Source organism: Aedes aegypti, chromosome 2 (genome assembly GCF_002204515.2).
Source record: "Aedes aegypti strain LVP_AGWG chromosome 2, AaegL5.0 Primary Assembly, whole genome shotgun sequence".
In the NCBI taxonomy this organism is placed as follows: Eukaryota; Metazoa; Arthropoda; class Insecta; order Diptera; family Culicidae; genus Aedes; species Aedes aegypti.
This window is the reverse complement of record NC_035108.1, coordinates 199,299,455-199,316,951: the sequence shown is the minus strand read 5'-3', so window position 1 is coordinate 199,316,951 and position 17,497 is coordinate 199,299,455. Positions and strand designations below refer to the sequence as shown.

General features: G+C 37.1%; 1 protein-coding gene across 2 annotated transcripts; it reads left to right on the top strand.

Annotated features, from left to right (window-relative positions):
* The first annotated feature begins 2,742 nt into the window (after positions 1 to 2,742).
* On the top strand, positions 2,743 to 16,649 carry LOC5578065 (phenoloxidase 2). Of its 2 annotated transcripts, XM_021843688.1 has the most exons (6): positions 2,743 to 2,994; positions 3,075 to 4,040; positions 4,103 to 4,207; positions 15,336 to 15,963; positions 16,025 to 16,268; positions 16,339 to 16,649. In XM_021843688.1, the coding sequence occupies exons 2-6, from the start codon at positions 3,162 to 3,164 to the stop codon at positions 16,538 to 16,540; spliced, it is 2,058 nt and encodes a 685-aa protein (XP_021699380.1). In that variant the 5' UTR covers positions 2,743 to 2,994; positions 3,075 to 3,161; the 3' UTR covers positions 16,541 to 16,649. The 2 variants fall into 2 exon arrangements, with proteins under 2 accessions (XP_021699380.1, XP_001663688.2); XM_001663638.3 differs by having other exon boundaries at positions 2,743 to 4,040.
* The last annotated feature ends 848 nt before the right edge of the window (positions 16,650 to 17,497 follow it).

The following is a 17,497-nucleotide window of genomic DNA, read 5'->3' as shown; positions in this document are numbered from 1 at the left end:
TAGTCGGGAGAAATTTCTGTACTATCTATGTCATCACGGAGCCAGGTTTCAGTGAAAACAAGCACGTCATAATCACAACTAGACAGTATCAAACGGAGTCGAGAAATCTTGGTGCGCATACCTCGTACGTTTTGGTAGTATACTGCTATGCTGGATCCCGGTGAAATGTCGCTCGATGGTGGTGTGCTTGGAGCGTGACGATCAATGCGTTGAGCTTGGCTGCTGGAATCAGTAGAAATTACTGGGAGGTAGTTGTTCTCGTAGCTAGAATACTTGCCTGCGAGGACGGGTTGGGAGACCCCCTCTTCGATTTCGTACGCAGGACCGGGATGACTGCAGGACGCTGGCAGGAGTGGCTCGACTGCGACGAAGGAATTGGGGTCTCCCATAAGGCTTGTAGGCATGCATCCCGGGGACGACGATGGAAGCGTTGATTGAGATGAATGTTGGGCTAATGATGGTTGGCTTGATGTCAGAGATCTGATGCTGTCGATTGTTGAGGTTACGATACACTTTGATGAGTTACTGCCATAACCAATGTGAGGTAGACTGCCAAAGGTGGTGCGAATTACTGACGGAGAAGTGTTTTTAACGTGATTGTACTTGCCTGCGAGAACGGGTTGGAAGACTCCCTCTCCACATTCGTACGCAGGACCGGGATGGCTGCTGGACGCTGGCAGGAATGGCTCGACTGCGACGAAGGGATTGGGAGCTTCCATGAGGCTTGCAGGCGCGCATCCCGAGGATTGAAGTTGTGCTGAAGAAAATTTGCTCAATGATGATGAAACGTTGCAACCTTTCGAAGAAGTTCTGAGTTCGTTCGTTGATGAAGAAATATTTCGCCAATTCGAGGAAAATTCGATCCATTCAGAAGACGGATTGGAGGCAGTGTGCGTAGGGCTGTCAAAAGTGGTGCAAATTACTGGACGAGAAGCGTTTTTAGGATGGGAGTACTTGCCTGCTGGAGCGAGTTGGGAGACCTCTTCTCCACACTCATACGCAGGGCCGGGATGACTGCTGGACGCTGGCAGGAGTGGCTCGACTGCGACGAGGGGATTGAGGGCTCCCATAAGGCTTGCAGGCGTGCATCCCGAAGCTGAAGATGACGAGTGTTGACTTGATGAATCTAGCTCAGATCCATTACGGGGGTGGCAGGTGATGAAGCAGCTTGAGGAGTTAACAGTGAAGGCGTTGTCGTCAGCGTGTCATATACTAGTACAAAGTAAGTCGAATCAATCCGTAATAGCTGTCAAATCAACATTTGTCATCACAAATTATGTCGCATAAGAGTGCAGATTAGTTTACAATAAAATCTATACCCTCGCATTACATGCCATTTTTCATCAGGCCAAATATGCACGGATATTGCCTCCAATTTTGAACGCATAAGGCTTTTTGACGACATCTTATAAGTGAAACTTTGCAAATACACTCCCGTGCAAAAATTTGGGTTTACCCCCAAAATAACATACGAAAGTGTTTTATCTATATCTCTGTGATTATACGTCTAATTAATACTCTCTATGACACATTCGAAAGGTAATGAGTTAATCTTACTTCGTAGCTATTTTGACAAAAACCTTTTTTGAATTTTGTTCACCAAATATTTACCTAAAGTTGTGACGTTTTTCAAAAAACACACATCTGGTAGAGACTCGCGAAGAGGAAAAATATCAACGTGCGGAGCAAAGATGCTGATAAGTTTAAACTCAAGACTAGTTATTTATAATGCCCGCTACGTTTGCTGGGATGAAATTTTACTCAAAACGCCGTTTATGCATCGGTGTAAAGCAAACGCAATAGTTTTTAGCTGAGACGTCTCCGCGACTCTCGTCTAAGAGTAGGATGATAGGAATAGTCTAGGATCCACTATAAGCGAGTGATACAAACGGATTAAAATTCTTGTTTTTAATTATGAATTGTGGTTTACGGCTAACCAGCCGAGTGGAAGTTTGGGATTGCAATTGTTGGGAGTGACGTTGCTAAGAATTTTATTATCGCTTAATGCATGTGTCTTCCACGGATTTCCACTATGTGTCCAAGCTAAAAAGCTTTGGCGCTTAACATTGATCGCTCTCTGAAACGAGAAGATCAAATGACCCTTTTGTCTGCAACACTCCTAGTTTCATTAAAGATAAGTACTGTAATTGGGTAAAACTCACCAAATCTGATCTAAGCAAATGATTTCGTTTGTAACGCGATTGGTAATCGCCAAAACCAGTGATTTGATGCTGTGCTTCAAAAACGATTATTTTCAAGAGATTTTCCCACATTTTTCATTTATTTACATGCTAAAATTTGTTGGCGTTGTTTCTATATGTTATCCGAAATGATCACTATGTTTTAAGAAGAATGTAAAAAATGCCGTTTTGAATCAGAATACTAAATTACCTCCAATCACAATCTGAGGTTTATGGTTCGCTCTGGATAGATACAATTTCTGTTTCACACATCATGCTTGAGTAATATTATGAATTTACTCAACGAGGGACGGTTTAAATTGTTTGATATTTTTATTGTGAAATGGTTATGATAATCTGAATCCTCTACTGCAAATAATTCACTTTTGAAAATTGGCATTTGGTGCGGTTTAGCAGAACCCCGACCATAAATACGAAATATTCATAAAGTCATGTAATTTTAAGTTTCAAATCATGTAAATTTGTTAAATATGTAACATAAACTAAGAGTCACCTGTTTGGCTACATGATTTGTCTTTCCATTTTGAGGCATTGCTTTTTGACATTGGACCATTATTATACCAATCCTTGATAAATAATTATACACGCTTACCACAAAACAAAAAGGCCGATTGATAATACTGTACGGTACGCGATCGATCAGTATGGTTGTGCTAGACGAAACAAGTGCAACTAAAGTGCAATGACTAATGATTGAGATATCAGCTGCATCTAATACTTTGTTTCTAACGGTGCACTGCGATCAGCTGCGGTTTCCTCTGTGAGAACTCTATGAACGTTCAGTTCTATTGATGTAAACGAACTTAAGATCGATGACATTGTAACTACTTTTTCGCAAATTCACCATATAAAAGCTCTACCCAATCATTACAGAAGTCAGTTTGGAAACATTCGTCGTATCCACAACTTGCTTTGAATTCGATCTGCTCTGATCAATCTCATCCAATCGAAATACTCAAGATGACCGACTGGAAAACTGGATTCATGTGCCTGATGACCCGGCCTCGGGAACCACTGTTCTATCCCAAGTATGGAGGCCAAACGTTCATGGTACTACCGGAACATTTCTTCACGGATCGTTACCGACCACTTGCTCCAATAATCAATGATCGCTTTGGATCTGCCCCGAACCATGTGGTTGTAAGATCGATTGACCCACCGGATTTTACCTATGCCATGGAGATTCCCCGTAACGGCAATTACAACCAGTTTAGTCCGAAGCATCGCAACATCGCCGGTAAATTGGTGCAAGATTTCATGAACGCCCCGGATCCGGAAATCTTACTTTCGATGGCTTCTTATGGCAGGGATCGGTTGAACCCACTGCTGTTCCAGTATGCGTTGACGGTCGCTTTGCTTCATCGAAAAGATACGCAGGATGTTCCAGTGCTCTCACTATTGGAAACCTTCCCGAAGCGATTCGTTGATCCATTATTGTTCCCACAGTTGGAGGAAGAAGGATTCGTGGTTGATCAGCCACAGCGAGTAGCGATCGAGATTCCCATGGTTTACACGGCATCCGAGGAGTTGCTGGAACAACGGTTGGCTTATTTCCGAGAAGATATCGGAATCAATCTGCACCATTGGCACTGGCATATCATCTATCCGATGGAGGGCCCAATCGAAATTGTCCGCAAAGATAGGCGTGGTGAACTGTTCTACTACATGCATCGTCAGATTTTGGTGCGCTACATTGCAGAACGTTTTTGCCATCTTATGCCGGCGCCGACTTCTCTGGATAATCTACGAGAGCCCATCCCGGAGGCATACTTCCCTAAGCTTCTGAACAGTGCACTGAACAGGACGTATTCGGGCAGGCACGAGAATGCCGTAATGACTGTAAATATACAATTATTTGAAAGTTTGAATGTAGCTAATCATTTTATTTTTGTAATGTACAGCATGTGAACAGACCAGAGGATGAGGATTCTGTGGCAACCGTTTTGGAAATAGAAAACTGGATAACCCGTTTCAAGGAAGCCATCACCCATGGTTATGTTGTAGGGGTAAGTCAAGTCACGAATACAGTAATCTCTCCAGGTGGGACAGTTTCACCAACTATGATCCCACTGCACTAAAATTGCACTTGCCATACCAGAAAATTCATTTTAGAGACTTGGTAACTATTTTATGTAAGGTACAGTGGGGGAAGTGTAACAGTGGGGTAAGTGGATCATTCGTCAATATTAAGCAAAAATAATTGAATATGTTGAATGTTTTTCATACGATTGCTTCGTTTTAGGTTATATTCTTACGCCCACACTGATACTATTGCAAATCTGGTACTACACGTACTCTAACACAAGCAAACTTATTACCTGCAAAAAATAATTAATTTGCAAATTGTTTTCCATCAATCAAAAACCCATTGTATCTCTGTCTAAAATCGAATACTATTAGTTTTTTCGACACATGGTGAGCATTTTAGTTCTAAATGAATGAATCACAATGAAAAATATGTGGTTTTTATAAATAAATACAGATATATTGTACATGGTACTACTTTTAAATGGGGTGGGGTAAGTGGATCAAGTATTATTATTATAAACTTTTCGTGGTTTATCTAAGCTGAGTTGCAAAAGAGCAAAATATACTAATTTTCCAATTGAAAGCGGATCATCGTACCTTATTTGACCATATAAATTGTTCTAGACACATTATACAAATATATTCATAATTAGAATAAAAGGATTTCAGTTTGTTATTCAAAAGTAACTGTAACTAATATTTTTAAAATACTAGTATTGTTATAAAGCATCGTTAGAATTTGATTTTTCTGTATCCACTTACCCCACGGTACCTTACACACTTAGATTATATTACTGGGGTCGGTAAAATTTTACTGGGTTTTGGAACTACCGAAAAAGTCAGTAAAATGAAAACTGTCGCCACGCGTAATTGAAAAGCAAATTACACCATGTTTTATTTTTTATCGATAAATGATATAAAAGGAAAGCTCTCTGCAAAACTTCAGTAAAAAATCTCTGTTTGTCGATTTCTGACATTTTTTTTTGTTTACTGACTTTTAGTTCCAAAACCCAGTTATTTTTAACAACTACCGAAAAGCTAAACATTACATATAATTTGCAATTGGATTAGATGGACAAATTGATGTGAAGATTTGCGAAAAAGTTACACGTCTTCTCAGTGAGAATCGAACTCACGACTCCCCGATCTCTAGTTGGGGCGCGTTAACCACTACGCCATGAGAGGACTCATGAACGCAGAAGTTAACCTGAATTCGATTTCAGCTCAATAATCACGTGGTCCTCTTTCGCAAAGTGCACCTCTTTCGGAAGAATTAGATGCCCATCCAAACACAACGCTTTCTATATATATCCAATGCCTAGCCCGAGAGCGCATTGTTTTTTAGGTATAGGAATAGCACACTACACTAGCCAGCAACTGCGCTGGCTGAGGTTTCTATTGTGTGGGCTTCCAATGGGTCGCGACGTTCTCAAACGACCGGTTACGGAACATGAGTCCGTTGCTCGATAAATACTTGTTTTAATTTTGAATCGTGGTTTACGGCCAACCATTTTACCGAACAGATTGAGTGTGTATGTCGTTAAGAAGTGTCTTACGGTGCTCCCCAGACCATTATTATCAGAAAAAAAAGAACAAATGAAATTCACCATAAAAACTTGATTTGAAGTTGGTGGTTTAGTCATTTTTAGTATTTGGGTGAAGTTCTGAATAAAGAGATCTACAAAATGTTGAGTTACGCCCTTTTTGCGGCGTTCCTATCAAAAACATTATTTCATTAGACTAATGAGGCATTCTAAAACCGATCATCATGTTTGAATATTCTCTACGACAAACCGTGATAACATACTTTTAAAGTTTTTCATAAGTAACTGGTTTCTCATAGGCTCATTGGGCATTACGAACCTAATTTCATCATGTAATTAAATTAGTCCTTGCAGCACAATATTCAGAGTAGTTTGTTGAACCCATGTATTCAGGGTTCAATAAATTTGACATGCAACTAATAATTTGTATATCAAAGTGCATGGAAGGGGAACGTGGGGCAAGATAAGCACCCCTTATTTGTGTCGTTCTTACCGAAATTTTTCAAAAAAATATTTGAGGTTCTGATGAATATCATTAAATTAATATGACAGCCAAAAAATCAACAACACAACGTGAATATTGTCAAAAATACACAGTTGTCCAAAAATTTACTTTTTCATATAAGATTTTATCATTTAAAACTGTTATTTTAGTTACGTAAACAAATTCATTTAGTTGTTTTTGGTCGTATAGTTATAGAACAATCTTCTGTAGATCATCTGGAACAGAACTTTTATCGAATTACTAAAATGTTTCAATTGTTTTGATTTCATTAATAAGTTTGCACCTTCGGGGCAAGATGAGCACTATGTTCAAAATAATGTAAAAGAATGAAATTATTGAACCACATTTAGCTGTGGGCTTGACTTACGATATCCGCTTTGGACAAAACTATTTTTCTAAAAAAATATTTTAGCAAACAATAAATTGATCTTTTTTTAAGTGAACTCTTAGTAATTTATTAAAATTTATTTATTTTTTGATAAAAGCCTAAAAATTTAAGCTAGTTGAAAATAAATATCATTAGAAATTAAAGATAATATCTTCGGATATTACAAGCATTGAAAAATAATAGTTTTCTTTAGTCAATTTCATCTTTTCATGGGGGTGCCCATCTTGCCCCGGAGTATTTTTGACCGATGATAAAAAAGCTATTTTTTAACGTGTTATTTAGAAAACTATTTATAACTTTTTGAAACTTTTAATGGTTTGAGGTCAAAGTAATAATGTAAAAGTTAAGGATGGTTACTTCGGTAAAATAATAATGTTTAAGTAGGCTTAAATCGCGTTTATCCTTAGGGTGCTCATCTTGGCCCGCCTGACTCTATACATCAATGAAAATTATTGTTTTTTTTTTATTTTGATTGTAAACAACTGTTCGTTTTACTTTGTTGCGTCTTCACTTACCAGCTATAAATTTTGGATCGACTACTCCCAAGTTGAACAGTACAATCGAATCATTTAAATTCAGTGTAAATAGCGTGTGAAATGAAAAGAATTCAACGATGTTGACAGCAGTGGTACAAAATGGAATAAAATGGGGAAATAATGATAATGATAATTAATAACCTTATAATTAATTAATTAATAAGCCATTGGTATTTGACTGAATGTTGTTTGACCAAACGCCTTTAGGACGAATTATGAACCAACATTGGTTGCCAACAATGCTGAAGTGTAGGGTTCCGAAATGTGATCTAAACAAATTAAAAATACTCCCTTTTTTCTATGTAGAGCATTTATAAGCATTAGTGTCAAAGCAAATGATATTTTAATTTTGTTTTCTTGAAGTCACAAGCAGTTCATCCAAGTTATTCAGATTATTTGTGTTGTAGATTTTTATCCCTTCTTTAATCAAAGGTTTAATCCCTTCTTGTAATCAACGGTTGTTCTTTGAAGTCATATTGTTCTCGTAATTATTGACATTATTCTTGCTACTTCTTCTTAATCTTCTTGGTATTATGTCCCCCTGGAATAGAGCCTGCAATTCAGCTTAGTGTTCTTATGAGCACTTCCACAGTTATTAACTGAGAGCTTTCTTTGCCAATGTTGTTATTTTTGCATCCGTATATCGTGTGGCAAGTACAATGATACTTTATGCCCAGGGAAGTCAAGGAAATTTCCATTACGAAAAGATCCTGGACCGACCGGGAATCGAACCCATCAACCTTCAGCATGGCTTTGCTTTGTAGCCGCAGACTCAAACCACTTGGCTAAGGAAGGCCCCCAAATTATAAACTTAAGTATATGAAATTTAAATAGAAAATTAAAGTCCGATTTCAGCTGTGGTCGATTTTTAAAAGGGTCATAACCAAGTCTTTGTATATCCATAAAACATGTAAAAAAAATCTATAATTTTTGTTGCAAATCCAAAAGTATAGATATTTGACACATACAAAATTTAAATGAAATAATTTTATTTATACTGAAAATACCTGAAGAGCTATGATTTCGTGAAATTATCGGATGTGAAAAGAAAATCTAGGTATTTTTTAAATATTACCATTTTGTCAAATGGTTTCTTGCAAAGCCACACAAAACTACAAACAAAAATTCTTGTGGAACGTCTTATATATAATGTACTTGAACTCATTACATCGAAGGATTTTGAGAAAACCATTCATTACTAGTTAAGTTCCAACAAACACAAAAGTAGGGTATGTGCTGGCTACAGTCACCCCACAGTTATGGATAGCACACAGATATGGATCAAAGGTGGATTAAAACGGGAATATTTCATCAAATAGAGGTGTAATTTCGCAAAACACATTTTACCTACGTGAACCATAAATCTGTACAGCATCACAATCAATCATAATATGCTTGAGTATATTTCTTTCGTCTGTAGGAAATAAAATATCAACCGTATTTCCAGAAGCGTTGATTCATAACTGTGGGGTATTGAAACCCTTACCACAGTTATGAATCAAAGATAAGACGATTCCGAAAGAAACGCCAAAACGTATGCTTTCACTAACACACCATTCGTTTACCTCGCAGATAAATTGCTTTTATAGTGTTCTGATCCATAATATGAGTCGATTTGATCCATAATAGGGATCCTTCTCTCCCACTGATCCACATCTGTGGGGTGGACATAGTTTGGAATTTCTATTGAAATCGACACTTTTTGGTAATTAACCACGTACTTTGATGTGTATTCTCAAAAACAACTATATTCTGCAGTGTCAGAAAGGTAATTTTGATTTGTACAACGTCACCATGATTTTTAATCATACTTTGTTCTGAAAATTGACCCTTAGTTGATCCATAACTGTGGGGTGACTGTACATAATAATTGATTGCATAAAAAAAAAAAAAAACAATGTAAAAGTTTATTTTTCAAAACAAAATTTTCACAGGCAGCATTTAAAATGCCACAAGAAAAAAAAATATGAAAATGTATATTTGTTTGAAAAAGTTATGTGTGTCTCGTTATCAAAGTCGTGCCCATAATTTTTGGGACACCCTATAACGGTTGTTTTTTTTTAATATTTGAAGCAGATTTTTCAAGCTCCTGAAATACTACTTTTCAATTTTTCAACATAGCATGGTGGTAGGCACTAGGCGCATTATAGCCACCTATGATGCTGAGTGAGCTACTGTACAAGGTGTATGAATATATAAGATATATCAAGATATATCTTAAATCTAACTACTACCACACACACAAATTTTCAAAATTTGTAGCCATTTAAATAATCACGTATGGCGGAATAGGGAACCACAATGTTCATAACTGGCACACCTACCCTACCGTTTTGCAAAGCCAATCAGTATGAAGTTTTTCGTGTGCTCTATCATTGACATGATAGAGCTACATTAATTTATTCGATCGAATTTATTGAAAACATAAGAAAATGATTTATTTCCCTCATAATTTTAGCTTCCATGCACCTAATTTGGCCAGGGCACTTAATATGGCCACTCTGATAAGAAATCAATGTGATGGGCCAATTAAGGAACCTGGCCGAAACTTGTTCTGGTAGCCTATATGCACCAACAAGATTTTCAAAGTGAAACAATTATTTAGCTCAGTTCCGATATTTTTCGTACTTCGCATATAATTTTTAAATACATTTTCTCTTAGGATGCTCAGAATCAGTGCTTTTACTCTATCCCATACAAACATTGGACTGAGTACGCCAGCTAGTAAAGCAACCGATTGAGTTTAAATATTGTAAACAAAAAAAATAAAGAGGGAGCTTTTTCTGACCCTGAGGCACATATCTAGGGCGTGCACCGATTTTTTTTTTTAAGTTTTTTTGTTTAGGGGTCAGTCTAATGAGCAGGACTTTTTCTAGAAACTTGGTCACTATTTTAATGCACGTATCTAATAAGTCTCTATTTTCAACGTATGGTTTCTCAAATCTAAATTTTCACTCATATGGTTTTCAAAGTCACGTTTACCTTGCTCTGCTTGCTAAATTACATTATAAGTTCGCGACTATTCAACAAGTTCATCCAGGTTCTATGAATAAATGTAAATTGTTAGATCAAGATAAATTACAATACCTAGAAGCCGACTATATCCTCTGTGATATATAACTAGAAATAACAGCCTTTGATTAAAAGGAGGAAAAAACACTGCTGAATGTGTTAGCCATTTGAAAAAGTAGTAAATGATCAAATGCAATTTCGGCCTAACAACCATTTCGGACTAACGATTATTTTGGCCTAACGGCATACGGCCTAATGGCCTTTGGCCTAACGACCTGCACCCTATATCTTCAAGAATTCATTCATAGTTACTTCAAAAATATTTCAAGAGATTATTTGGGAACATCAATTAGGAACTTTTCAACTAAATCCTCAATAAATTCGACCTGAAAATCGTCATGAAGTTCCTTCTCAAATTTCTCCAGCAGTTCATCTAAGGACCATTCCTACATTTCCTGCAAACATTACATTTCACTTGGATTCAACCAGGATATCTAAAAGAAATCCAGGACGACAATATTGTAGGAAATCGTTAGAACTCCCTGGAGGTATTTCTGATATATAACTGGTGTAACTGGATATAACTGGTTGAATTCTTGAAGATGTGATAAACGAGAATTTTCGAGGAAATCCAAGCGAAATCGATGGAAGAATCAGTAGATTGATAAATTCATGGAGGGTTCACGCATGTCCAAGCTTTTTGAACTATTGTGCGGCGGGTAAAATTGTTTTAGTGCAGGGTTACCCAACCTGTGGTCCACGGACCCCTAGGCGGACGTGAAGACTTCTCAAGGGGGTCACGAAGCCATTGCAATTACTGACAAGATATTTTCATTTTTATTCTGTCAAACAGTGATTTGCAATTGTATATAATTATAACAATCGTTCTTTGAGGTATCCATGAAACATTCCTAGCATATTTTTGGTTCAATCCCTGGCAGATTTCACCAGGATGTTTGCCACATTCCTGTCATATTCCTTGAATACATTCTGAATCTGAATCTCTAACTAGGCTTCTTGCTAGAACTTCTATCTGGCGAGTTTAGTTCATTACTTGAGAGAAATTCAATGGATGTCTATTATGATTTGAGCTGTAACACGAAATAATTCGTATAGTTTCGGAAAAAAATTGTATTAGTTTCAAATAAAAAAAACAGAGGTCCGAAATGGTTGTACAGATTTGAAAGGAGTCGCTGCTTCAAAAAGTTGGGAACCACTGCTGAACAAATACTGCTTAAAATTCAGCTTAGGATTGAAACAGAATTAAGGGCCTAAACAGCAGAAGGGTGTAAGAGACAATTTGGTTGAGAAGGTACCTAAATTTGTTGATAAAATCTTGTTTTTATTTATTAACACGACAGAACGTGTTCTTGCTACTACTTTGGCAAATTTTCCCGCTCAAATAAAGGCTTTATCATATTTAAACTTGAATTTTAAAAACGGGTCTAAATTTAAACCTTGACACTTAGGATCATGTTTGACGTACACGTGAGTCCACATAAATGCCACAGGGGCTCATCTTTTTAACACTGGGTTGTTCCTATCTGACATGTCGGAAGGAATCGGAAACAAAAAACACCCAAAATTTGAGTTTAAGGCTAGTGGTTTGACAAAATCTTAAAAAACAGAAAAAAATGTATTTTTGCCGTAAAGCAACCAAAAGCATTTGAAAATTGAGTAAACATGTGTTTCTGGCCTAAACTTAAGCGTTTGATACTAAAATTGAGACAGGGCTTTAGGACTGTATTGAACATATTGAAAAATTCCAAAATTTTCTCGCATTTCAAAAATCTTTAAGTTGATTGTTTGGCCTGACCGGACCAAGGACAAATAATTCGTTGTTTTTGGCTCCCATATAATATGTCAGAAAAACAAAATTACCACCAATTCGGGTGAAATTGTTCAGCAGGGTGAAATTGATCACAAATATCAATGTTGCGTGCAGTGAATAAACGGTATTTGTCGGAACTATTGTCCAATTGTGTGTTGTGAAGCTTTTTGCATTGAAGAATGTTCATTTCTATGGAAAAAAATGTAAAATTTCAAAATCATGTACGGTGCAGTATTGACAAATATTCATAAACTTCTTGTTATTTATTTATTTTAATTGAACATTTTGAGAGAGGAAAAAACCCCTTTGAGTGATTTCTCTTTGAAATCATTCTCAAAGAGGCACAAAACCTCTCTATCTTTTACAAAACGTTATAAACACAAACTTAAAATTAAAGGCTCACATGGTAACGAACCATAGCAGAGCCATAATCTTGAAAAGGGCATCAATTAAGTCTTGAAATGGGAAACTATCACCAAGCGTAACAAGTAACAGGTCATGGAACGGGGCACAACCTTCATCTGAAAATAAAGTTAAAAAAAAAACAGAAAAGTATCAAACAATATATGAGATTTTATTTAGAAAATTGAACAAAATTGCCGAAACTGGATGACATTTCGCACCAAGTTTGTCACGAACAGACACAGGAACTGGGAGACCTAAAGAGAAATGTGTTTGTTACAATGAAATACTACATGATCAATGTCTTCATAAAATTTCCCACAATCGCACAAATTAGAATCTATTATGTTGATGCGATACAAATGGCTGTTGTAAATATAATGATTTGACATCAACCTAGAAATAGTTCTTGTTCTTACCTAGGATTTGAATATGGTACAAGCCTGAAAGTTAGTGAGGATGCTTAAAATATATTCCCAAACCAGCTTTCAACGCCAAAACTCTTACCAATTCGCTCATTCGGTTGAAATAATATAATTTACGTTAGATATCTGGGAACTTCTTAGGAAATTGTATACATTTAGGCGTTTCCGCGTAATTATTGATATTTAACTATTCATTCTTCCTATATATATTGCATTGTCAAGAATTTAGCAAGCATATTCGGATTCAGGGAGCTCAAATTTACTATGTAGAATTGTTTTGAAAACCAAAAATAATCGCATTGACAAGTGATCAATTTCACCCCGAAATGAGACCTCCCGTTTTTTTTTTATTTAAGAGCTGGTTTTTAGCACTAAAATAACATTTGTTAGAAAATTTCGGTACATGAGCCAATTGTAGGATCTGGGAGCACGGATCTAGTGAAAACCTTTAAAACCATTTAATTCAAAAGTAGTGATTTATCTATTACACTTTATTGCTTCTAACCCTTTCATCTCAGAAGAATTTTGTAAAAATCTTGCCCAGGATTCCGCAACATATGCACAGTTTTATAAGAATTTTGCTCATAGTTTTGATGTTTGTAAGGTAATCTATCAGAATTACTAAATTATTACTAAATTATTATTACAGTATTACTAAAAAGTCATTCCCAAAATCATAAAAATATCATTGTCCATATTCTGTAAAAATCTCACCGAAAGGATTTTGGAGCATTCTGCCCTGAATCTAGCAAGATCGCTGCGATAATTGTATTGAATACTAATCCTGCCCAGTACTTAGTGATAATAAAGTCTCGGATTCGATGATGATCGTAACTTATATTCTGTAGAATCCTGTAAAGATTCTGCAAAATTTTGCCGGATACATAGTGAGAATCTTTAAGGTGTGTATCATGTCTAGGTGTATTAATAAAACTAATCCAGGTTATTATGGGAAATCTGCCTAACTTATTAAGAATCTTATTAAACACTGCGTAAAACTATGCCCAAAACTATAAGAGAATCTAGCTTTTGTTTCAGAGAGCATGTGTTACGAATTTTCGCAATAAGTCTCTTGTTCGTGATAGAAATTCTGTTTTCACATATTTTAAAAAAAAAATGGATAAGATTGCGTTAATATGTTCTAACCTTAAGTTTATAAGTTTATAGACCAGTCGACTGGGGACGGACCTGGTGTAGTGGTTAGAACACTCGCCTCTCACGCCGAGGACCTGGGATCGAATCCCATCCCCGACATAGTCACTTATGACGTACAAAAGTTATAGTGACGACTTCCTTCGGAAGGGAAGTAAAGCCGTTGGTCCCGAGATGAACTAGCCCAGGGCTAAAAATCTCGTTAATAAAGTCAAACCAACCAACCAACCAGTCGACTGGCCAGATACGGGAGAAGTATTCAATCTCTCTGCGGGGTGCAAAATATGTGCCCCTTCAAAATTCCGAAAATTTTAAAGGGGAGAAAAAAAATCATCATTTTTTTGACATCAGTTAGGTTTTTTCAATTTTTAAAGTAAAAAACAAGTAAAATAATGATCCAAAGAACGTTTGAAAAAAGTTTAACAATTATCGTTAAAAATAAAAAATCGTAAAAATAACTATTTTTTTCATTTTTTATTTTTTTTTCCTTATTTATTTTTATCCCCCCCCCCCCGTACCTTCCAAGTGATCTCGGACATAGAAGAAATTTAATATTTGTATCAGCCTTATAAGAAACAATAACGGCGCCAGCTGCGTCCGAATGCAGGTCAATTTTGGGATGAGGGAGAAATGTTGACTTGTTACTTGCTTTAAGGAAACCTTTGAGTCCTCTGCATTTCTAGAAGAAACCACTGGGCATTTGGGTATGGGAATGGGTTGTTTAAGGGATTCGTTTCAGTAAACGATAAAATAATTTGAAATGAATTTATAAACATGAGGGGCCTTCCTTAGTCCGCGGCTACAAAGCAAAGCCATGCTGAAGGTTTCTCGGTTCCATTCCCAGTCGGTCCAGGATCTTTTCGTAATGGAAATTTCCTTGACTTACCTGGGCATAGAGTATCATCGTACCTGCCACACGATAAACGAATGCGAAAATGGCAACTTTGGCAAAGAAAGCTCACAGTTTATAACTCTGGAAGTGCTCTTAGAACACTAAGCTAAGAAGCAGGCTCTGTACCAGTAAGGACGTTATGCCAAAAAGAAGAAGAAGAAGCAGAACATAAACATGATCATAGATATCAATTCTTTTTCACAAACTCACAACGCAAAATGGACACGATTAATCCGGATTCTGTCGCTCGCCCACAGGAGCATGCAATCGAATCAACGAATCAAACACATAAACACATACTCCGTAAAATTCACTAAATGAATTGCTGAAAAAATCTTCTTAAGTACTCCGAATCAAAATTCAATTCAGATAGCTTGGTTCTTCATAATCTTCTAACATAACAAACTTTCATCCTGTAGGAAGATGGTCAGCGCATTCCGCTGGAAGATTCAACCGGTATCGATCTGCTGGGCAATGTGATGGAAAATTCACTCCTATCGCCGAACATTCCGCACTACGGCAATATCCACTCCATGCTACACTCCCTTATCGGCTTTGTGCACGATCCGGACAATAAATATCTTGAAGGAGTGGGGGTGATTGGCGACATCGCAACATCCATTCGCGATCCCATTTTCTACCGACTGCATACGTTTGTGGACGATCTGTTCGAAGACTACAAAAAGAAACTTGCACCATACACGACCAAAGAGCTTGGATATCCAGGAGTTACCATTGAGGATGTTTCCGTGCAAGACGTCAACGGGAAAGCCGCAGTAAATCGTTTGCTTACGTTCTGGCAACGATCGCAAGTAGATCTTGGAGTTGGTCTAGATTTTGGACCTACTGGACATGTGCTGGCCACTTTCACGCATTTGCAGCATGCTCCGTTTGTCTACCGGATCAATGTTATGAACGACGCTCAACGGGTTCGTCGAGGAACCGTCCGAATCTTCCTTGCTCCTATCTACAATGGATCCGGAGAACCTCTTTCGTTCAATCAACAGCGTCGCTATGTCATTGAACTAGATAAATTCACCGTAACTTGTAAGTTTCCCTAATCATAAGTATATTACATTCATTGTAACTTACAAGTTACCTTTTTCAGTGACTCCTGGTATGAACAACATAGTCCGTCGTTCAGAAGACTCCAGCGTTACAATTCCCTTCGAAAGAACTTTCCGCCGACAGGATATCTCCACAATGCCAGGCACCAAGAGCTATCGCTTCTGCAATTGCGGCTGGCCCGACCACATGCTCATTCCGCAAGGTTCCCCCCATGGACTGCCGTACGATCTGTTTGTCATGGTTTCGGATTTCAAACAGGATGCTGTCAACGTTGACTTCGATGAGTATGTATTGAGATGTCCAAAAATTAATACATTTTTTCAATTTATGGTCTCTCTCTCTCTATACTTCCAGGAATCTGGACTGCAACGACTCTCACTCTTACTGTGGCTTGCGGGATAAGTTCTACCCCGATCGTCGTGCTATGGGCTTCCCGTTCGATAGGACTGTGCCGAAGGAAATCACCCACATGGAGGCCTTCACAGGTTCTTTCTCCAACATGAAACGGACGGTTGTGGAAATTCGGTTCACAAATACCACCATTTCCAAAGTTTGATACTTGGGGTTGATAGGATCGACGTTGCACGCTGTGTTTTAAGACATATTTGGCCTGTTCTTTGGTTTACGATTTTTGGAAGAATAAAATTTAAATTTGAAGCAAAAGATTACCTGGATTTTATTGGAGGTTCGCAACTGGGATCTGAAAACATAGATTGACTGTACTTTCACACTTTAAGTCTGAGTGGTATTCTGAGACCAAGTTCAGTGGCTCAACCAGAGGGGGATTAGGGGGTCGAATTTAACCAAATTTTACAACTATCTTAACAACGGATAACGGTTTTGAAGATTACGAAAAGAATTAGATTGTCGCATATCTATTCCATTTGGCATTTCAACAATTACGAGATTTTGAAGCTGTTGATGAGAAACTACATTTTATTTTTACGTTAATCACTACAGTAGTTATACAAAATCATCCAATAACAAAATTTGATGATATTATTGAAAAAATAAGATGTTCACACAAATTTGGTCTTGGAATCTTCAAAGAGAAAGCAGAACTCATTTTTGACTTTTAGATTCGATTCTCTGGGTTGTTGTGTTGCAATGCTGATTTCTATTGCAAAATTTTGCGCTCTAAGATTGTTCTCATCCTAAAAAACTTGAAAACATATTTGAGGAACAACACAGATAGACAATTAAACGGTATCATGTCAATGTACTTTACATTACAATACGTATTGTACTTTTTACTTTACTTTTAAACAAAATAATACTTTTAAGGTTGAAGATGTTGACATCCTGTTTTTAACGTTTTCTTAATCTTCTTGTTTTTGTTTTTGAAAGCAATCATTAGATTGTTTCTGTAGTTGTAAATCAGTTGGACTGTGTGCGTTGCAGTAGACTCGTTGAATATACGTGTACCACCCACCAATATGTTTCCTTTGATGGGAAGTATTGTAATTTGATTTCTACTGATTTACCAAGGATTGCATCGTGGTTATGTAACAAA

Bases quoted from the DNA above. Each gene is read 5' to 3' on its own strand.
- LOC5578065 (XM_021843688.1), top strand. From the start codon at position 3,162: ATGACCGACTGGAAAACTGGATTCATGTGCCTGATGACCCGGCCTCGG. The intron at 4,041-4,102 runs GTAAATATACAA...TGTAATGTACAG, and splicing joins ACGAGAATGCCGTAATGACT to CATGTGAACAGACCAGAGGA. The intron at 15,964-16,024 runs GTAAGTTTCCCT...TACCTTTTTCAG, and splicing joins AGATAAATTCACCGTAACTT to TGACTCCTGGTATGAACAAC.